This window comes from Ostrinia nubilalis, chromosome 12 (assembly GCF_963855985.1).
Source record: "Ostrinia nubilalis chromosome 12, ilOstNubi1.1, whole genome shotgun sequence".
Classification (NCBI taxonomy): domain Eukaryota; kingdom Metazoa; phylum Arthropoda; class Insecta; order Lepidoptera; family Crambidae; genus Ostrinia; species Ostrinia nubilalis.
In genome coordinates, this window is record NC_087099.1 from 9,706,384 (window position 1) to 9,730,583 (window position 24,200).

Sequence of the window (24,200 nt, forward strand, 5' to 3'; positions counted from 1 at the left end):
ACATCACAAACCGACGACAGTTGGATAGACGACTTGGAACCGGAATTCCATTGCAGTAAGTATTTAGAACAGCAAGATTGAAACGTTAGTTCACATCAAACAACCATGTTTAATCGCATCAAAGGCAATAATTGAATAGAGTCAACCTACACGGTAATCTCCGCAGCAAACAACTCGGATATTTCCCTGAGCACACAACTTCAAACTACAAACACACGGATTTCTTTCTTAATAAAGTGCAGTTGAAATTATGACTATGAAATTGTCGTGGAAAGTTCTCGAATTCGCGATGGCTTCAGATATAAGTGCTCGTGTTGCTGTTAGTTGTCGCTTTGTGATGCGACGCGTACGAACGCCTTTTCTAACTTAATTCCTGTCTCATGCGCAATCTATAAACTTTTGAGTGCTACCTGCGACGACTGAGAATGGCAAATTATTTGTCGGTACACGTAGCTCGTCGGAAACTACATGGATATTTCATATTTTAACAGACAGGGGTGATCGTTAGTTCAAAAGTGCATAATATTCAGTTAATAGAGTTAGGGAGTTTATAGGGACGGCATAGTTTATGTGCGCCTTTTTTTCGTAGGAATTAAACAAAAGTAAAAAACTTGTATCCACAACAATCAATTTGCTTAATATGTATTCAGCTTTTGTAGTCAAAGGTCAAATAATACGTCAAGTTTTTAATTAATTTTAAGAGCAGTTTTTTTTGTTTGGGATTATAAAAGTTCCTACTTATAGTATAATATTATCAACAAAATAGCTATAAGGAACAAACAAATTAATTGATTATTATCTAAAAAAGCGGAGAAGTAAGTTCAAATCACGACTGGATCTTACGTCTTAGCTCTATCATCGTATCCGGTAACACGCTTAAGCTTTAATACCTTGTTAAACAAAAAGATCAGGATAAAGTGTTCAAAGACGAAAGGTTGTCTCTACGCAAATTTGGTACTACGTACAGGTGAACGTATATTAAGAAAATTTTGTGAAAATTGACTTTGTATAAGCATATTATTTCGTGTCTTTTACCGTATTGTATTTAGGCAAAGATGAACGAGACTCGTAGCAGTTTAATACATAAAATAATGTCTGACTGTCTAATAAGTAGTAAAATAAGGATATTATTATTTGAATAAGGATCATATTAGCGTATAGGTAATATTAGTAAATGCGGTATTACTATAAATTGCCATTGAACACCGATTGCATCGACTCCAGTCGGTCTATCAGTTCTTAGGATCGCGATACCCAGTCTTGCTTGTCCCGTTTTTGTCTAAAGCCCGATAGCAGGTAATGAAATGATGCCTTTCCGGTCCGGGACGCTGTGTGTTCACCTGGAACTAGGGCGACCAAATCGCAATTCCCAGGCAGGATTTTGGAAATTACTGTATAAATTACAGATATTGAAAAGAGTTAAGTCCCAAATTAAAGTGATAAATTCCACATGCAGCTTTACTTTTGCAACATGATATTTGATACTATCAAAGCATCAGTTTGGATGAATTGAAAAGCTGGACTTTGTCCACACGTGTAGTTACTGATGGTCACCCTACCTGTAACGTGTTCTGTTCTTTGAATTCTTATTAACTCAATTCCGGGGTTCTATCAATATAAAGGTAGACAATGCACTTATCGTTTTGATGGTAATAGTCTTTTATGTATGATTTTTTATGATAACAATCTGCATTCCAGCTGTTTTTAATTTTTATACAAATAATAGACGTGAACAAAAATTGGTTTTTTTATTTTGATTTTGCTCTATAGCCTACTGTTTGTAATTAACTAGACAAAATATGCATTAAGTTTACACAAAGAGAATCAATAAATAAGAATTTAAACTGTTGAGTTCTTGATATAATTTAAATAATACGTTTTTAGACGATAAATCTTAAACTAACTTTGTGTTTACAACAAGTAACTAGTCGACTATTGCGACCTCTTACGAAGTACTTGTGAAGTTCGCGAAAGTTCGCTGAAGTTCAATTGGAACAAAGCTCGGCTCACACCTCAGCTACTTAACTTTCACTTCTTTATTTAATAAGGCTTAAAAAGCGACACTTTACAGACTTATTTTCTAGCTCTTGTGACCTTAATTATCCCTAGGAATTAATTTACTAGGCACTGCATAGGTTATTTTAATTCTTAATTGTTTTTTCAAACATATCTTGCAATACACGAGCTCACGTATACTAAACATAATTCAAACATGATTGGTTTTATAAAAGGTTTTATATTTATATTTTATAGCCGCCAAGTATGAACGTTATTTCCACGTCTTTCGAGCCCCTCTCCAACACAACTACAATGCCGTTTTAAAATCCTTATTATCATGAAAACGAGACTGTTTGAGGTATCAAATTTTGATACAGTTTTGCATAAAGAGATAAGCACTATCAAAGGATTGCTCTCAAAGTGGTTTACCCTGCGAACATATTTAAGTTTTCACGGAGTGAGGAAATGGAAAATAAATTTCATTCGTATAAGTTTCTTAGCTACACATTACCCAAGGAAATGTTTACTTTGTTTGGATTATTAAGCGCTTATTATTTCTTAGGCTAATGGAATACTTATGTGGGTTCGCAGTGCGCCCATCGCTTATTAAAAATAGTTATTAGCTACCTTTGGGGCTTTTGAAACAAACAAATGAATTCATGATTGCATTTTAGATTAAAACAATGAATGCTCTTTGAAAATGTTATTTGAAATCAGGAGAGCTGTAAGTTTATCTAACTGTGATACTATGAAAATAAAAGATTAGGTATTGCATTAAATTATTTTAGAATCACTATTGTTATGACATATTTTCAAGTTTTAACTAGTAGTCATAACCGTTAACTCTATTTGTTTGCTGCTAGTTTGACCTTTGGTTGTCTACTTACCTAATACAAAGACCTGGAAATTAAGAGAAAATTAGAAACTAAAAACGACACTAAATAAAAAAGTGCAAAGTGAAATATCGTACAATGCATTTCAAGATTACCTCTCATTAGAAGTACCGTGTTTAACGGCAGAGTATTAGTACAAAGAGGAAATACATTAACATAGCAACTTCGCAGCGCGAGTTTGAAACATTTTCCCCAAACTTTTCTATATGTGTGAAATGCTATTGAAAGCCGCTCACGGAGATTAAAACGCGCCGTGGAAATGTGCTCAAGGATTACCCTCGTGAGCCGGTATGAAGTTGTCTTGTTATGTATAATTAGGGTTGGCAACTCTGCTTAAGATCTAAACTTGAATTTAAGACGTTAAAAACGACAAAATAATAGATTAAAGGATTTTTAAAATTTTCTCAAAGTTGTAGTTAGCGTTAATAACACAATTTGATCTCAGATGTATCGATGAAACCTGATACAGTGCTACATTATTCAATAATCAAACTTAAACAATCAAAACAATAAACTATTAAAACCAATACTATGAATCGAGTATTTCTAAATACGTATAAATTTTAAATAGCTGGCGATCGTCAATGATCGCGAAAAATTTGATAAGTTAGCAGCCCTGTCTCAATGCGCCCCACTGACGGGCTACATTGAAAAATTAATGCGTCCACCCCCCAGGGGGCGCGGTGCGAGAATCCGACACGTGCCGATTTGAAAAACGAACAACCGGTAAGTTGATTTTGAAGTGTAACGAAAAGCACCTTCATATCTTGGCATCGAGAGAAACAGCAGAACATAAATTATATTCATAAGTTCATGTTTTTCTGCATTTCATAAGTCATAAACGAACCACACGATATTAAAGTAAGATTCATAATGAGACCGTCCAAAACAAAGTGATAACGTCACATTTCTGGCAACCAATTAAGTAGGTATAATTCAATTTGTATTGAATAAAATAAAAGAGGATATTATTCGAATCTGATACTTTGCAAATTATGACATCCATTTATTAAAATAAATACTGTTGCGTTAATTTAAACCAAGCCATTTTTAACTTGCATCAACAAATCCAGATTTAGTAGTTAGTGCAGCATTGAGAACCTGAAACAAAAAATATAATCACTACAATAAAAAATCAAAATATGTTATTTCATTAAGAAAGTGTATTTTCCAATTATCAAAAGGCAATTATTCATTTGTTTGTTTTCCACTAGCTGTGGTCGCAAGTTCTTACGCATGGAATTCCTTTTCTAGTCAATCGTCCAGTCAATGAAGACCTCTGATTTATATGGGACTCCATGCAGTAGAGGGATCAAGCTTTATCTCAGTACCACATCAAATGTCACCATAGACTACGAGTATCTACCCTCTGCGAATTTCTCACCCTCCTACATTCCCTACTGCCCTATTTATAGATATTTTGATGGCATTCTAAGCTTTATTAGCCCTACATTTTTCACCCTACATTTTTCGACTGAGATGCTACGATTATAATAAAAAATATGATTGGAAATCGTACACGTCATATTGTTAAAAGCAAAGGAATTTTTCAAGTGTGTGGTGATGGAAATATAATTCAATTGGAGCCATACTTGATAAATCAATCGAATAAAACCATAATTTTGGTCTACCTCAATGATCTCTTCAACTCACATTTTCATTTTGCAATATGAAACATCTTAAAAAATCGTTTAGACTAAACGCAACATTAATGCACGATTTGTATCACACCATAAAAAAAACGCAAACAAAGGGCTTGTAATAAAGAAATTAATGCGCTCTACGTTTTATTCCAGATTTCTGCTCTAACACCCTATAACTCAGACATCCGCACGTCCACATTTTGCAGTGAATTGTTCTTTTAATTAATTTATGCAACCGAGCAATATTTCAAAATTAGGTACACCTCTCATCCGCAAACACACAATACTATGAAGATTGCGAGGAACGGCAGTAACGAAGGATATCAGATTGATTTAATTTTTGCCAAGTGTTAGTTTAGTTCACATTTTCTGTAGAGAATCTGGTTGTCTGCTTCTCTATTTTGAGACCTGTTTAATTAATTTTCACATTGATTTTTCTTTTGATTAATTTACGACGTGTGGGTTTAGTCAATTCACATTGCCATCCACATTGCAGAAGACGAACACAATTTGTGAAATTCCGGATCGAGCAACGTGTCAAGGCAAGTGAAAAAAACCGTAGACCTAAACCGCGTGCAAACACCAATCATAGCAATGAAAGTGCGATTGTTGCAGCTAACTAGATCGTTGAGCCTGGACTCGGCCGATGTGTTTGTGCTCAGTCAGGGGACTATTCTTGAGCTCGTTCGTATTTTCAGTTAAATTTATCTCTCTTACTCACTTCCAAATAGAGCGAAACTGATAGATTTGGAAATATAGAAAACTTTCCGCCCGCGGCTTCGCCCGCGTGGAATTTTGTCTGTCACAGAAAAACTTTATCGCGCGCGTCCCTGTTTCAAAAACCGGGATAAAAACTATCCTATGTTCTTTCCCGGGACTCAAACTATCTCTATGCCAAATTTCATCAAAATCGGTTGCGAGGTTTAAGCGGGAAAGCGTAACAGACAGACAGACAGACAGACAGACAGACAGAGTTACTTTCGCATCTATAATATTAGTTGGGATTGGGATGTCTACTAGAATAAGCCACCAGTTCCGAATAGCGGGCGCCTTCTTTGTTCGACGCAACTTCGTTAACTAGCTGTCGGTGACGGCGTGAACAGTAACGTTGCGTTCTCACTTGAAATTATACCATCAGTCAATTCGGAAGCCGTGCTAAACCCATCTAGATAAATTTTAGGACATGACAGTACTAGAACTCGAACTAATACTAATCCAACTTGCAACGTAGGTGCCCCAAAAAAAAGCTAATAGGATTACGCCTGAATGTGGTTGGGAGACAGGTTCCAAAAAAATTAACATCTGGTACCATCTAACTCTAGCTAGGACGTTAAAACCAAGGTAAACTTAAATCATACCTGAAAAATTTGTCAAGAAAGCTTGCAAAAGTTGCAAACAACAAATCTACGGAATCCGATTAAATCAATAGAATTAGAATAATAACATAAGCCAGTAACAGCATCCCAACACTTAGCAACTATCTGCGGGTGAACAACAAACGCAACGATGAAAGCGATGCTAACTAGATCTTTGAGCTCGTGACTCTGTTTGTGCTAGTCAGACCCAGGCCGGATTGCGGGGCCTTCTTTGTTCGACGCAACTTCACTAACTAGTTGACAGCGAACACCGCGGAGCGTCGAAAGCCAGGTGTAAGGCTTTGTCTAATTTGAATTAGCCAAACCAAAGTAATATAATCTGCAAAACTACGTCAGTAACTACAGCTATATCTCGCATTTCGAGAGTAGGTCAGTTTTTTGAATCAAGTACTAGACGCCCGCAACTTTTCAAAAACTCATTATCTTCACCAAAATACAGTCCTTAGTGATTCAAATCTATTGAGTAAAAAGTTTCGTGTCTATATTATTACCTAGTGCAGGTACCTAGGAAGGAAGCCTATGTTTTTATTAATTTAAGAGTATGAAATACAAGAATTCTCTACAGATCTGCATTCTATAATAATATGGCTTTAAAAGTATTACCTGTTTGTATTGGTATTGGTGCAAATGGCATTGCCGGTGCTTGATGATTGATCACTGTTCGTATCACTTTTTTGGGCTGTGGCTCATAGTTAGCCAAAGAATAAACCATTGGCATTTCTATTGGTGGTGGGTTATTCATATAGTGCTGATACACCATGTTTTGTTTCAAAGCATTTTGCAGATTTATTGCAGCTATATTATCTGCAAAATTTTCCAAATATGCATTTCTTGTAATTTGCCCAGATTCTAATTCTGGTAGATTATCTTTAACAAGATTTTTGTTCGGATTGTCTAAACTCCCAAAAATATTATCAAACATTTTATTTGGTGCATCTTTATTATGCAGAAGGCCTGATAAAAGTAAATCATCGTTGAATTCCTTATCGTTAATAAATGGTTTATTTATATTGCTTGCTGGTGCTGGTGTATTTAATTTACTCTCTGGAGCATATGGTCCTCCATAAAACTGATCTTTATTTTCCATCAAATCTTTGGCCATTTCTTTGACTGTTCCAACAATTTTATCTGAATTTGTATTCGAATTGGGATCCAACATCATATCTGGATAAAGAGACCGCAAATCTGGCTCACTTTGTATTTTGGGAAGATACGAATCTAGCGTACTCTTTCGTTCTGGAAGCAAATCATTGTGTAAGTAGTCATCGGGGTAAGCAGATCGCAATTGGTGAGCGTTAGCATCTTTTTTTAAATGCTCTTCTCCATTAAAATCATCTACTTCTTTTTGTGGCTGTGTTTCTATCTCTACTACGATTTCCTCGCTAACTGTATCATATTTCAAATTATCAGAATCTTTGGGATCTCCTGTAATATTTGTAAATATTATGTTTGGTAGAGTCAGTTTCAAGTTCGTCTTAATGTATATGATTTTGGAATCATTGCCAGTGTTTTCTTTAACATCAAATTGCGTACCTTTTGTGCCTTCATTTTCTCCTTCCGTCTGTTTTATCAGTTGGTCCAATATGGCGTTGATTCCTTCAGAATTATTATGGTTTTGAATGGAAAATGCAATCACGTTTAATATCATAATCAGCATATCTGAAAAATATGTTTAGGTACAGTTTTGTGGTTTATAGTAAGTAAATCGATATTCAAGAATAGATGTTGCTTATTTCCCTTACACATTATTAGATACATGTCTATTAGTGGCTAGGTCGATACGGAATGTCGATTCGAGTGCATTTACCACACAACTGCTTATTAATTAAGTGTTATCGCATTAATACCTCCTCATTGACTTAATTAGGTTGTTATTGATTGCAGTGAATGTTTTACATGCATTATGATTGGATAAACACTTCATGTTAATTAGTTTAGTGGGTTTAAGTTAATTGCCTGAATATCGTATCGTAATATCAGACAGGTAGGTACTCGTATTGATATTTTGTGTATATGTTTATGCACTTGGTGGACAAAAAGGTGAGATCGATTTATGATCGTGATAATTTTGTTAGACTCATTAGTGATATACATCAGATGAATGCTGCCAAATCGAAAACAAATATGAATTATTTCTAAATTCGTCATCCTAAAGCCATGTATTCATTAGGCAACACTTGTTGATAAACACTGTTTATAAACTGTTCATACAATGTTTCATAATGTTTCATCATCTCTGTAAACAGTTTATAAACAGTCCATAAACATAGGTGATGAAACATTGTTTATGATAGGTACATGTTGCCGTGCTCCCCGCTATGAGTGGAGAGCAAGTGTGGACGGCCAAGTTTCAGAAACCTGTGTTTATGGTAAACTTGTTTCACACTAGTCATAAACAGTTTATCAACAAATGTTGCCTAATGAATACATGGCTTTATAACGACTACTATCTTAAAGCAAATTTAATAGTGTCAAAAAAATATCCTACTGTATCATAAAGTAGAAAACAATGCAGCATCGCTGTAGAATGCCAATCGGAAAATTTTAATTTACGCAATAACAATTTACAAGTGATTGGAGACTGAAAAAAGCAATCTTGGTTATAGTTGGGTGGGACGGCATCAAGTAAACAGCTGGCTCGTCCTGCATTTCAATCGGTTCTATTTGTATTTTATTGAGACGACTCGAGGCCAGCGCGGAGGCTTTAGGTTTATTGAACGCTTTTTATGAGGACTGTGATATTAACGCGGCGGTATTGTTAATTAGCTGTGGGGTCGGGACTTTGGTTCTCTATGATCTACTGATGCATATAATCTCAGTTGAAGTCGATAGAGTTTACACAATATTTTTTGTAATACTATAAGTAGGTACTGTGATTAGACGATCAGCACAACGTGGAGAGTGACTTAAAACGCGGATAAAGTACCACCTTATTTTTGGGCGAGAGCCCGTTTCCTTGCGTTTTCTTCTACCACTCAAAGTGGTATTCTAAAGTTACGAATTCTTTTAATTTTGATTATTATCACATCATAGTAATATTGGTAGTAAAAATTAGCTGACTATTAGTTTAAAAGACAAATGTTTCCGCTAACCAGGAATTACTTAGATAAGTATTTTTGCTGATAACTTTCTCGTTTTCTTAAACCATCTGTTATTAAACTATCGTTGTAATTTGCGGCGGCACCTTTGGCACGTAGCAAAAACAAGGAGCCAGCTTAGAAATCGTTTAAGATTTTCAATATCCTTGCGCAGATTAAGCCATTAGCGATTGCAGTTACAAAGGTTCATCCGAGCTTTTTTTCGTTTCGCTTTCCACTCCAACTGTTGAAGTCGGGGCCGCTTGATTTTTAATTTAAAACTTTGTTTTTTTAATCTTTTGGCAGGCTCCTAAGAGACGACTTCCAAAAGTTTCATAGACAAATTTTGAAATAAGAACCATTTCCAGAATCAGATTGTGTTTTATTTTATTTAATTAACAAGCATTTAGTTCATTTAATACCTAACAAACATTATAACATGTGCAAGTACAGTCACGGAATGAAAAGGTTCGTCAGTTTTCAAATTGATTCCTTCAACGAATCGCGAGTACATATTACCTTTTAAAACTATGTTACAGAATAATCTCGAGTTAGAGAAAATAATCTTTATCTGTTCGTCAGTAAAGTACAAAATTATTCAGATCAAAGACATCAAAGTTGTTTGAAGATTTATCTTGTCAAGAAGATTATTATGATTGATAAACTAAAACCTTCTTGTTGGTTCAACCTGCCATTATTATTTCTATTAAATAATAAAAACTATTGTAAATTGGTCAATGTCATCATTCTCGGAACATTAACTATATAAGTTATTGTTCCGAGTCATCATTGCATTGCACTGTTGGGATAGAAAAATAAACAAGCAAAACCTTATTCGTTAGCAAACGTCATATTTATTTAAATGTTAGCAGCAATGTTTCTTGCACGGTTATGTTGGCAGGTTTGACTCTTACAGTACCTAGTGCAAGCGAAAACCGACACTAAGGTGACGAACCTTTTCATTCCGCGACTGTACATAATATTCTTTCTAAGGTCTACTTTCATAAATTCAACTGTATTTATAAGCATTTAGATACTAATTTACTTCCTGTGCCCGCAATATGGTACGAGTGAAAAACGTTTTCTAGAGAAGAGCCGCAGTATTCACGATGTCATTAAAATAAAAATCCGCTTAGGTCAGTCAAGTTCGAGTCTTTTGGGTAAATTTTTTTAGTAGTAAGTACAAGTTTTTTTTTTGCCCAATTCAGACCTGTGTCAAAAATGTGTGTCAGCCGATACGGTATGTCAATTTCTGACTGAATATTTTATCGAGCAAAATAGTCCCCAATATTATGTCTTTACAAAATGTCACTTTTGGGTAGGGAGTCATAAAGCACCTAATCAATTTTCTGCAAATAGACTTTGCTAAAGCGCGTTACACGTCCCCGAAGCCTATATTAGCATATGCACTTGGGTTACAATGCGAATACAATTACATCTGCTAGTCTTCACGTATGCTAGATCACTCGTCTGAACTCGCATGCATGCATAATTACAGACAGCAAACGTCTGGTGGCTAGTGGTGACGTGAGGAACAAAAATCAATGGCTACTCCATGGCTTAAGTAATGAAATTGGTACAATTTGATAAAGTTTGTAAAAGCTCGTTTAGATGATGATGGAAATATGCACCTCTATATTTTTGAGTTTAATTTTTAGGGTTCCGTACCTCATAAGGAAAAAACGGAACCCTTATAGGATCACTTTGTTGTCCGTCCGTCCGTCTGTCAAGACCCTTTATCTCAAGAACGCGTGAACGTATCAAGCTGAAATTCACATGAAATACTCAGGTCTATTGTCCCTTTAAGCTGTGAAAATATCAAACTTCTTAGCCAAGCCAATCAAAAGATACAGCCGATTATGTCGATATTTTCAACAAATTTTCGACACTCGCAAAGGAATCAAAACCTACAGGATACTTCCCGTAAACTCAGAATCTTGAAATTTGGCATAAAGCATTGTCATATAATGCAAATATAGGAAAAATTGCGAAAATTTCATTTTTTTAGTTATATAATATAATAAAAATATTTTAATAAAATGAAACTTACTACCTTATTTCTCACGAACGAATAAAGGTATCAAATTGAAATTTATACCAAATACCTAGATCTATTGTCCCTTTAAGAAGTAAAAAAATCAAACTTCTAAGTTAACGCGATCAAAAGATACAGCAGTTTATACCGACACCTTAGACGAATTTCCGTCACACGCTAGGGAATCAAAACCTACAAGGTACTTCCTGTGAACTCAGAATCTTGAAATTCGGCACGAAGCAACGTTATATAGTACAGATAAAGGAAAAATTGCGAAAATGATAAATTTGAAGTTATATAAAATTTAAAATATTATTTTTGCTTACATGACATAAAATATTTTTTTAATAATTATAAACTTACTACCTACCCTTTTTCACATGAACGCGTAGAGATATTAAAGTTGAAATTCATATCAAACACTTCTTAAATCTAATTGCCTCTAAACTGTGAGAAATTCTAAATCAACGCAAAAATTCAAAACGCTGAGGTAGGTACCTACCTATAATGCAAATATAGGAAAAATAAATAAATAAAAAATAATCATACCGCATATTTTGAAATTCGCCACTACTCAAACGCAACGGAATCAAGTAAGTAATTTGATTTAATACGTCATAAATTGTAAACCGCTACGTTTGTACGGCGGAACCCTCGGTGTGCGAGCCCGACTCGCACTTGGCCGGTTTTTAGCTGAAGTCTTCCATGTCATTTAATAAGTACGAGTAACATGCGACTACGCCGTAGTAGGTACATGGTCACTACGGTAATAGCGATATTTTAGCAGTTGGGAAAACTGTGGATACTTTTGGTAGAGAGGCGTAAGGCTTCAAAACCTTAACACTTAAACAATACTTATTCAAGTTTAAAATAAGCTAACCTACAGTGTACGGGCGGGAGGCAGTGGTACAACCACTGCCTCCCGCCCGTACATACAGAATTGCAATTAAAAAAATATAACTTCTGAGTTAGGCTATTTCGAAAGTATGAATTAATGTGAAAAGCACCAAATTTTAGTCTCGAAACAAATGATTAGTTTTCAATTACATGTTAAATCCATTCCGAATGGTTACTTTGTGCAATCTATCGTCACAATGTTTTCGTCGTCCGGTTGACACGTGGTTATTTGTCCACCGCCGGCTGTTCGAATAATTGAGGTGTACATTTTCACTTTGTTCCGTTTCCATTCGATTAAAATCGTTGTACCACACTTGTACAAGCTATTCGGTGTTTACTAAACGATTTGAACGCTCGGCCGGTTTGGCCATCCGAGCGCGCAATTTTTTTGTACTGATTCTCCCGTTTAAAAAAGCGCAGCAAAGTAATTTAAAAAGAGATGAAGTACTACGCAATTATGGCGCCGAATGTTCGTTTCCACATGTGTTCGCTGCAATTGAGAATGTTACTAGGTATGCAAAATCACTTGAAACCTATGTTACAGTTAAGCTTTTACATTTACAAATACATTAGTTTTTATTTCATTCAAAAATACCCAGTAGTTATGATTTTATAGGCATTCAAAGTTCGCTTAAATATTGAGTCCCGCCGACGGTCACGTGACCCCGTGTGACGTACATTCACAGCGTCCGTTCACTAGAAAACGGATATAAACATACTTAAATATTTTTTTTTTGTAAATATAAACTTATTATACATATTAACACCCAGACCCATCACAGAAATTAAAATTGAACCAAACCCAAACTTGATGCGATTGTGTCGTTTTATTGCTAATTACCTTCCAGCTCCATCATTAGACCCCGATTACTATATAGAATTAAAATACTCATCAATACAAAACGAACGAGCCCAAACTCGATGGATTTAAGTCGTTTTATTATAGAGTTCCTATGGCCACCTTCCAGCTCCATCATCAGATCAGCTCCATGTCATCATAATATTGCATGGTCATCCAAATCACATGTGTTTGCGAAATTTCAGCTTAATCAGTTGCCTGGAAGTGGGTCTTAATTCAGTTTGCAAGATTCCACCCATACAAATATGAGCCAGTCGTTGTAATATGACGTCACGCGCATAAAATGGCGGGCCGGCCGCCGCCCGCACTTTTAAAATTCAATATCTTGGAAACTAATTAACGTATCGAAATAATTCTTTCATGTGTATTTTTTATTTTTAACAGAGAATACAGAAAGCTAAAAAACAAAATTAGTGAACATTCTTCATTGTTTTAGTTTTTCTGGAAAAGAACCTTCAGCTTTAGGAAATTGACAGGTAACCAGAAAGCCTTTACTTTAGCACATAATCCCATGTGTGTGATCGAGAAGTCTGAACCTGTTTTGGCTATAATGAATGAGCTTCTATTTAGGTACCTATACTTGTTTTGCCTTGGACCGTAAGAACGTTGTGGTTTCTACTTTACCATCCACTTATGTTTATACTTTCAGTGCTTGTATTTTAAATCTTCGGCTATGGTCTCGGTTTAGAGCAAGCCATTTAGCGTTAGTTTTATAAAGGTTAGTTACAGGGTGCTTCGAGATATATTGGCTACTGGGACTCGCGAGTTGCGAGTACATTTTACGGGCGACCAATAAATTTTTTATCGTGTAACAGTAAAGAAGCAATCAGTCCGTCGGATATTGGTCTGGTCCGTAAACACGTGGTCGTTTATGAGCTCACAGTTCCTCGATTCATAGGTCCGTCGCTCAACCACTCCCGCGATTAGCCTTTTACGCCATCCGAGGTGCTGTCGCTTCGCGGTCAAACTGTTTGCTTTTACTACCCACAAATATGGGTGAACTAACTTGAGCGTTAGGTAGTAGTATTATGATTTTAGAGGTTGACATGAAAAATTGAGTTTATGATAATAATATCATCAAATTTTGAAATAGGAGGAGTACTTATCTATATTTATGGAAAAAGAGTAGGTTTTCTGTCTTAGCGTTAAAGCCAGTCTTATCCTCATATCATACAAGGATCTGAGGATTCTGAGGTCTAATCTTATGAGAACGCTGATTTTGGTCTCCCATGCTGTAGGGTTTTAAGTCGAATTCTCAGTGTTTATGCAAAGATAAATGAGTAAAGGTACTTCAAAACAATACAATGAGTAGGTAAAAGGATATTTCCGTAAAAATATCCCTAACAATAATAAGTAATCAATCAGTCAACGCGTAATAATAGGGTGGGAGCTATAATTTCCAATTAATGGATACCACGAGAACCACCGCAATCGATGGCTATTTTGAATCGAGTGCCAAGTGAAGTAAAATGGCCACTTACAACGGGGATATTTGAATTGATAGCAATTCATATTTTCAACATCATTCACATTATTGCATTGCGTTGGTGCTGCTTTGTAAAATTATACAAATACTCGTAGTTAACTATTTTAACTGATTTATAGATAAATCTAATTTTTGTATACTCGTATGAATCATATCTAAGTGATTCTTATATCTTAAAAAGACAGAATTTTATCCTGATAGCTCTATGAGAAAACAAAGCGTGCTACATCGATAGAGATAACGCCACGGTCAAGCTAAGTACTTTTTCCTGAAAATGCTGAAAAACGTAACCTATTCATAAACGTAGCAACTAAACTTTGTTGTTATGAGACATGAGACGCACGAGCGGCGTGTCGCCAGGCGGCGGATGAAGTATACGCGGATAAGTCGCTCAAACGGGTTAGTAGTAGTTTCGCACGAAATTCGTTCGCAAGAATGTGCGAAACTACCACTGACCCGCTCAAACTATATATCGATAGAACTACATGCTTCTTTTTCCTCAAAACTTAACCTATTAATGACATGTCTCTACAAACGTAGTAACTACAGGCTGTCATGAGATGAGACACGGGCGCGTGTCGCCAGGCGGCAGATGCAAACATATTAGTATACGCGGATAAGTCCTGCTCAAACTATCGCCGGGCGTGCGTGATCGCGCCGCCAGCGCCGGGATCTGTGCCGGCAGTCCGGCACTACACGCACAAACAACTGCCGTTCTGAACAAATACTAAGAATTAAGCAATATTACCCTTCGAAGGGACAGGCTCGAAATCTAGAGTTGTTTTTGTGTTAATAAGGAGTATGTAAAATAAGCTAGGGTTTTTTTTTGTTAGAATTTTTGTTTCCTAATTAACATTTTTATATTAATCATAAAAAAATAAAACAAATTAATCAATGGTAAGTACATAATTTCAATTTCAAATAACAGTCCTCTCCACCCCGGCCTGGCTGTGATTGCTTATAATAATATGCTATAAGACTGCCAAAACATGGCCGTTGTAACTTTTTATTGTGTACTTATATCACCATCTCTTTTGTAGTTACAACAGAGTATCCAATCCTCTTTATAGGATCACCAACTAAATCACACTTCTCATTATTTTGTGCGAGTTCAAAAAACCATAGAACATAATATTGAGTTGAATTAGAAAGGTCAGGTATTATTATTAAAATCCAAACAATCAGCGATGGAAAACTAAAAAGTGCTATTCAGACTAAATTAATGAAAAATAAAATAAATAAATCTTTTGAAGCTTTCGTACTAAATAGTAAAGTGTAAATGTGTAGTGGACACGTAAGTTTGACTGCTTTACATAATAATTGAATATATTTATTACTCCAGAATACATAAGCTAGTCTTATAACCTATTAAATAACGCGGAAACATTATTAATTAGCCATTAGCCAACTTTTTATAAACACAAAACACATCACTAGCAGTTAAACAGCTCGGTGGCTAATACAACTCTATGCGAGTTCTAAAAACGGTAGAACAATGGTCAACTTATAATAGTGTGTTCAGTGCGATTGGCAGCTAATTTCTTGTTGCATGCCCAACACTGTATTGTGACAAATTTTTAATAGGTTCGCTTTGTTCGAATTTTCTTTGCCATTCAAAAAGCTTAATAAACAATACGAATTAATAAGGCGTCACGAAATACAAAGACTTTTTGTATTCATAAATATCGTAAGAAGCCGTGTAAGTGCGAATTTCAGAAAAGATACTTTGTAACTGCTCTTATTATCTACAGTCGTATATAAGTGTATACAATTAACTTGTTGACTTCGTAACTGTACTTATTGTAGAAATTCTATAAAGCTTCTTTTTCATACTTTGACGTAAAGTAATATTTCACCGTTTGTATTTATTCATTTAACGTATTATGCGTGACAGCAGTGAGGGCAATGCTAGGTTAATATTTTCAAAAAGATACCGAATTATATCATAACGTAAATGTGGAAAATATTCAGACGTCCATTTCCAGTAAACGCGAAATTAACGCAGCTATACACGAGTGTCATAAAGGTGGTATATTAAAGTACTTGCTTAGGCGCAATAATTCCTAGACGTGTAGCATAAACAGAACAGCCTAGTACCTACTTTTATGCTGGGAATAAAAATTATGTAATTCTGGAGAATTTTAAATTATCTACATTATTAAAATTGATGTGTATAGTTTATAAATAAAAGTGGTCATCGATTATGTCTTGCTTTATTTTCGATAACGATAGTCGTAGTGCTTCTTAGGTACTGACTTTTCTTACCGTCATGGATTGTGCGTTGAAGCTTCTGCTCGTGACGTTGATATAATAACGACGTAACTTGAAACATTGCTGGCTGTTCTTATTTAACTGTGCCAGTCGTGGCGAGCCCAATCCTTGGCCGCGTCTGCCGCAATAAACCATTATGTCATAACGTGCATGTGCGATGAGCGCGGCCCCAAGACGACTTCGGCGGGAACTCGTGACGCCGTTATTAACCCATTAACGCCCGCCGTACTATAAATTGTACACAACTTTAAGTTACGATAAATCTGATTTAGTGGGTATTTTAACTCTGGAAATAATTCCAATCGGTAAACAAAGGCCTATGCATTACATCCTGAGATGAAACAGAACATAATTATAAAATCTTAAGGGGGTATTTTGCGATTTCGTTTCAGTGATTTTTTCGTATCTCCTAATGGATATTTGACAATTTTTTATACAAGGTTTAAGTTACACAAAATACCGAATAAGTTGTTAGTGTATTAGCTAACAACATATTCTAATAAAAAATACATAAAAAAGTTCATTTCATGGAAAGTTTTTTATGCTATAACTCCCAAAGTGATGCTGTACTAACTTTAGTACAATGGGCGCTTGACATGTTACGTAAAATAGTAAAATAATGACATTATTATTAGAGTGTTTACTTATTTCTTCATAGTTCTTATATGTAATCATTGTTTTCTTTTTCCAATAACATGGCTCTTTATATAAGAGGTTACAGACAACAAAAAGAAACAGTTTGTTTTCCCAATTACGACCTGTTTGTCGACCTAAAGAGACTTAGTTACATAGTTTTTGGAACCATACGTGACAACAGAACCAAACGGTATCCTTTGATTACTTATAAAGATTTTCACAAAACGCCTAGAGACAGATTCGACAAGGCAAACATAATTTTATTAGTATTGATTGAAAGATAATAATGTGGGTACTATTGGAACAAATTTTGATGCTTTAGAACCATTGGGAAAGGTCATTATATGGGGTCTCTTGATAAAAAAAAGTAGAGTTATGCACCACTGGGTGTCCAGCTCCAGTATAATAAAAAGATTAGTGGGTTAGATCAGATTGATAGTCTATAGAACTTTACCAAACTGAGGTAAAAGGAAAAAAGCGGTGGATGGGTCTTGTTCGCTTATATGGTGGACATGACAATTTCAAATGCATGCAGACTGCACTGCATAGTAAACTCATATAGTCGCTTAGATCAGCTAGCATTCCGCAAATATTATAGTAGCGCACATATTTGACCTATAAAAGATAAATAATAGTAGGTAATCTTGCTCTAGTTGATGGAGAAGAAATATGAAATAATGGTTATAATCAAAATAAACCAGCAAACAAGCTGATTTGACCGCTTAAAATTACTGTGTGTTTCAATAGAGTCAAAACAGCTTATGGCAAGTGCCTGAAAACACTGTGCCAAGATGGAGAAGGCTTTGCTCAATATGACTCATAAGCGCCCATTGTACAAAACTTAGTACACCCCTGAAAACCTAACTTCTGATTTTGTTTTTGGTTTTCTTTCTGTTTAGTATTATTTCTGAAGTATTTTTATAAAGAAAATAAACATTGGCTATGTGAAATTGACCGTAGTTTTCATTTGGGCGTTAATGGGTTAATATGACGTGACGTAAAACATGCCATCTTACGAGGTTAGCAACAGTTTTAAGTCTTGAATTTACAGATGTATGTTTGACGAAGATAATTCATCATTAAATACTTCTGTTATCATCTATTTAATTAAGAAACTAAAGTTATTGAAAGCTTTCGAAATTTTTATATTAGTAGGTTATACCTATTAAAAATATTCCTAGTTTCTATAAAGATTCAAAATACCATTAATTCATTCAAGACGTATTGGGCGTATCTTTACTGTTAATTGAAAAATACTTGGCACATGTACCTAGGCCTTAATCTTTTTTAACAACGAACCTTTCAATAGCTTAACATTCAAACTTATTTAGATTCTTCTATCATAAATTCGTTTATACAACTTTGTGTATACCTACACCAAGTAACTCTGGCTAGCCTATAAACTGCCATCTGCATAAAATATGTCATTTTAAAATGATTCCGAAGTCATCGTAAATTAAATATCGCACAATGGCGCTTGCCATTTGCTAATTCAATAACACCGTTTACTCTAGGCGGATAAAATGGACGGGTTTTTAACGATCGTATTAATTTCATAAATAATTAATACGTCATATTGGGCCGAGTGGGGCAGATGAAAGCACTCGGCAAATTGACTGGGAACCGCAGTCGGAAAGGCTAAATATCGGCTAATGATACACAGATTGATGCTTTCAGTATTGCGGGGTTGTGTGTGGATTTTTTATTAGCGTACGTCAACGTACGGTAGTCGGTCCAAATTAGTTTACATTAGGTATTCTAGTCCGTTCAGATATATAAGAACACGTAGCTATATCTTACTTAGTTGACGATAGATTTTTAAATTATGAAAGTGGAGTTGCATAAAAATATACGACAAATTAAAAAATAATACTAAACTTTTGTGGACACAGCTGTAAAGATTCAATAGATATTTTACCTCCAAAATCTCTAGAGCTGGATTTAACAATAAAGTGTGAAGACGGCGTGGTTTGCTCTCAAACACACGTTTTGCTCTACCAAGTTACGTGGGGACGTAAACTGTGACGTCATGGACAGTACCAAAGGTAGTGAAAACGTTTATTTATTATTTTTAAGTAAGACAAGGAAAAATAATATTATTTGCTTACATATTCTAACACATTTTTCTTTGCTTAACTAAACTGTGAATATGTAAAAATACTAAGATAGGCTATAGTTTTTTGCAAATACATATGTTATTAATAATCACATAAGTACTACGAGTAATTTGTAAAACTGTGCATGCACGCACACGTAACAATTTTCAGTATAAATTGCAATAAAAATCAATTTAACGGGGATCAAAATAACACTTGGTTTCATTGTATAGAGCTTTACTACGAAGGAAGCTCTACTATTGCTACGAACGTCTGTATTCGTAGCAAACGAACGCACAGTTTTCTTGGGCTTGAGCGTAGATATGAGTGGGTACTTTGACTAAAAATAAATATGTGTATGCTGTGACAATTTTTTGTCAAAGAAAATACTTTTTATTGTTATATCACGAAAAAAAAAAGGAAAAATCAAGACTTTATATCACTTTCGTTTTTGTACAGCAAAAAGGAAATACAAATATTGACATATTAAATATTGAGTGGGCAGTATACGTTAATTTGTAACGGCGCTGTCAGACTACATAATTAGCACATAGCCGGCGCTAATCAGCACTCATTAAGCATATTGATGTTTCAGTTTCTGTGTTACAATTATTCGTATTTGCTGTTCGACAATCATATTTTCGGTGTATTGGCGACAAACAAAGTTACTACGACCGCTACTCGTTAATGCACAGTGCGTTATGGACTAGTCAGTCTGGATTTTATTACTATAATGATTTTGGTAAGGCTATTTTTAACCCTCCGTCTTTTATATAATTATTTAATTTGAAACCGTTATTGAGGCAAAGAATTGTTAATGTAAACTTCATTATGCCTGTCATTTATTACAAAAATACTAAAACGGATAGCTACGGGTAAAGATACACATTTAATGATGTTACATCATGAAACACTTGAATTGATCGACAATTTTGAAAACGTATGAAGAATCTATCGAAACGGGACACGTACGATGAATACAATAACGATCATGAATCAATTAAATTAAAAACTCGGCAGATAATTCTTTAATAATAAACGTCGCGTTAAGACCCGTGTCTTACTATTTTAGATAATTCTTCATAATGCAGTGAACTTGCTACACTAAGCCTTTTTTACATTTTAACTTAATTGTTCCCGAATTAATTACGTAGGTAAAATCAAATCCACTTCTGAAAACTGTGAAATTATTCCAGCATCATCAAAAAGTTTTAGACGCAGTGTGGTAGGGTAGCACCATAACAGGTGTGTGTGTTGTCCAGCAGAATAGAGAGCTAAATTTTAATCGAATCGTTTGCGGACGCGGTAAAATTTACTCAAACAAATTAACACGACGTAGGTATTGGAAAATCTGAACAAATACTGAAATAACTGAATTTGGATTTACGCTCGGCTCAACTTCAAATAGTGATTTGTAATATTGTCATTAGGTTATTGAAACATATGATGTCTGATGACATGGTCATTATTAAACCAGATCGCAATTAATTTTGACGTAGAAATACTGGTCAATTTGTTGATGCTTAAGCCGATAGCATAATGAAATATGAAGTTATGCATAACATTTTTCATTGTTAGCTTATTATTAGCTTTATTACATTTGCCGAAATCTGGCAAAAATACATAAAACATGTAAGTACTTATCCTACTTTTACGTCTAGCTAATGCGCTAATGGGGCAGTAGGTAATTTAACTGTGACTTAAATCAATTCTCTAATAGAGCTAGAAATGTAACAGATACCGATACACACGGATCAGTTCCAGGCAGGTGTCATGATTCGTGCGATTCCTTTGTGGTTCTCGGCTCGTAACTAATTCACGCTACAGACAGTTTAATGAAAACCAGAATAGTTATGCCGTTTATACTGCTGGTGTATTATTATAAATAATCATATTTGATGTCTGTATATCGATCAGCAAAACAAAAAGAACGCAAAAGATTTACAGATTTAAACTTGGTGTTTTGGAAGTAAAGTAGGTACTCTTAACCCTTACAGTAGGTAATCTACGTTAGCGAAATAGCGATATACGAGTACATGTGGTTTGTCGTCTTTACTGTTTCAAAAATCATTGATCAAAAATTTTGATGTCATTTCTTGAACGTCTATTAAAGATAGTAGGAAATTATTTGTATTGACAAATTGTCCCTTACGCTTATTAGCATGAAATAATAGCCGAAAGAAACAATTCCCCAACTGCAGTCGTCAAACGCGTTAACAATTTCACCGTCCAAAATTGTTTCCAAATGAGAGAGGTGTTCCAAACAAATCGCCTCGACAAAGAAAAAACGTGAAACGGAACTTTACCTTTCTGCGACGAAACGGTGCGAGTTGGGGAAACAAAACTATTAATGTAGACGCTTTCGGGCGGCTGAGTTGTCGGTGCGTCCGTTTGATAATTCCGTGTATACCGGCTTTAATCGAATGAGCTGGCCCCTTCACCCAGCTGGCCTGCTAATGTAGGGCTATGAGCGGGCCCACTCGAAATTTTGATTGCATAATTAGGGGTTAATAACGCACGAAGGCTTTTTGGTTAGTAAAAGAATTTTATTTAAAACATGCTGCGAGTTTTTAGGCTTTTGGAGGAGGTTGTGGAAGTTTAAAATTGTGATGTGACTCTGGACTGGAGTTCTATGTTGTCAAATACAGTAAATAAAATGTGCATGTGTACAAAATAATATGCGTTAGTAAAATGTAATAATCAATATAAATCACTTACCCATTTTTTCAGTCGCAGTCGCATTTCACACTCTTGAGCCACCATCAAACTTTTTTGGTATTTAATCACTGTCCCGGTCATTTGCAGCTATTTACGCTGTATCAAATCCCAAAACCGTGAAATGTGTTCAACATGAAAGCTACGTTACAGACATTTAACTATCAGACAGTTTAAAATTCTAACTTAATTTCAATAGCGTAAAATCACATGCGGAATCTGAATTCTCAAACGGTTTTATTCTCTGTGGCAGCCCTAGCAGCTGCAGCGGCTATAAAATTGTTCACCTCGATTATCGCGTACCCGTGGATGCGCGCGTTTCGAACCGCTGCGGTGGAGCCACGTGTAAAATTGTGAACTACCCTACTATTCTACATCCCACTAAATAATGCTTTCTTTTCAAAGTACGATGAATTTGAAATATCTTTAGCAGAAAATTTTATTTAATTATAGAACTTTTTAGAGATTTGGATTTATATTTTAGTTTTACTTACCAACGTCATTTCGTCTGGATCATATAGCACGGCACTTCTTTGATTTGGCTTATCAATACAATCACTATAAAATTCACAAAAAAACAAACTCCGATCCGACGTAGCATTTTGAACGAAACATTCACACCGCTTCTCTCCCTCCTGCGTTTGTTTGTTTCCATTTTCATTTGCGTGGCCGGACCAACTGAAAATGCCGCTTTCAAATCTAATCCGGACTATTCTGGCGACGTCACTTCCGGTCAATAGTAATGTTTGCGCCATCGCAATCATGTTCCGGATGCTGTTTTTATAAATGTTTACCGTCATAGAACAAAACAATTAAAGCCAGCAACGAAATTAAGCCCGCCGGGCGCGGGCATCCGTCCGTCGTAATAAAACACATGCAAAGTTTTTCTTTGCTTAGCCGCCGGCCGCAGAGGCGGGCTGAAGCAACAGGCTTGATTAAAACACGTGTTTACAGACGCACGCCAGACGGACAAACGCAATAACACGAGCTGACCAGTTAACGCTGAAGACTTGCTCATATCGGGTAGCATTACCAACATAAATACCGTGTGTCAACTTCGGACTTTATTGGTGGACTTCGAGCGAGCGAAATGAAGGGTCAATTCCATAACTTTATTATTCTCACTATCCTACAGGCGTTAACATCACCAAAAATTAAATTTTCTATTCTGAAGTGTTCTACTGTAAGCATGCGTAGCATACACCTACTTACTTATGTTATATCATTAAAAATAATAAGAAGTCGATGAAAATCATTAAACAATCCTTCAATAAACAACTTTATCAGCTCATGAAACTTTCATAACTTACTAATAATACTAATAAATAGGAAAGTTGCTTGAAAAGTCTTTAAACTATTTGAATCTTTAGGCGTTGCGACCCTATATCAATAGAGCTCAGTAACTGCTATCAAAAATATTTATTTACCTTACTCGGTGCATTTGCTAAATCGTTCATCGAACGAACAATAGCTGCCAATACCTTAAATCCGCATCTCAGACTTGGCGTAACGATAACTCAGCGCATTTTTACGTCTGTAAATTATTCTTTTACGATCGAAAATCATTTTTATGTTTTCGGTGGAATTTAATATCACGCTAGCTATGCTCGGCACATTCGCTCTTTTATTGCGCTGTAATTTTATTGTTTTCTCAATTTTTATTAACTATCAACCACCTACTTAGGTTTCTGTTATGGCGGATCAATAAGTTTTTACTTCTGTGTATAAAGTGATCATAACGCTAAAATTTTTATTAAAAGCATGATAAAGTTGAACCTCAAAGATAACGAAGTTATGTATTCCGTGCGAGTTCTAAACTTGGGAAGAAAGCAAATAATTGCATCAGACGTTTCTAGAGGATTACCTATTTATAAGAGCCTAAAGCGTAACATCCTTTAGAACATTTTTCAAAGGAGTTTACAGTTTTAAAGCGCAGCGGTTAATTTGTTCTTTATGAACACAACAAAACTCCACTTCTGCCGCAGCCACCTTGCAGTTGAGTAAGTAGGTATCTGTTAGGTAGTTTTTCTTACTGAAAATATTTTTAAATCTTATACAAATCTTTTGTATTTAATTTCAAGCTTCCTTTTATGCAGTAACGTTAACATAATGTTTTGATGGTGAAAATTTTATAGAAACACTTAAATAGAAGTGGTGCCTAAGACTAAAAATGTTTTATTGAATAATCGGATTAAATCGACAGATGAACCACTTCTAG

The 24,200-nt window shown here is 35.3% G+C and overlaps 1 protein-coding gene across 2 annotated transcripts; it reads right to left on the reverse strand.

Moving 5' to 3' along the window:
* Positions 1-3,898: 3,898 nt before the first annotated feature.
* LOC135076533 (uncharacterized) lies at positions 3,899-7,718 on the reverse strand. 2 transcript variants are annotated; one of them, XM_063970983.1, is made up of 4 exons: positions 7,653-7,718; positions 7,444-7,569; positions 6,514-7,335; positions 3,899-3,992 (listed from the first exon to the last, which is right to left on the reverse strand). In XM_063970983.1, exons 1-4 carry the CDS (start codon positions 7,666-7,668, stop codon positions 3,967-3,969), a joined length of 990 nt encoding a protein of 329 aa, XP_063827053.1. In that variant the 5' UTR covers positions 7,669-7,718; the 3' UTR covers positions 3,899-3,966. The 2 variants fall into 2 exon arrangements, with proteins under 2 accessions (XP_063827053.1, XP_063827052.1); XM_063970982.1 differs by having other exon boundaries at positions 6,514-7,569.
* Positions 7,719-24,200: the final 16,482 nt, after the last annotated feature.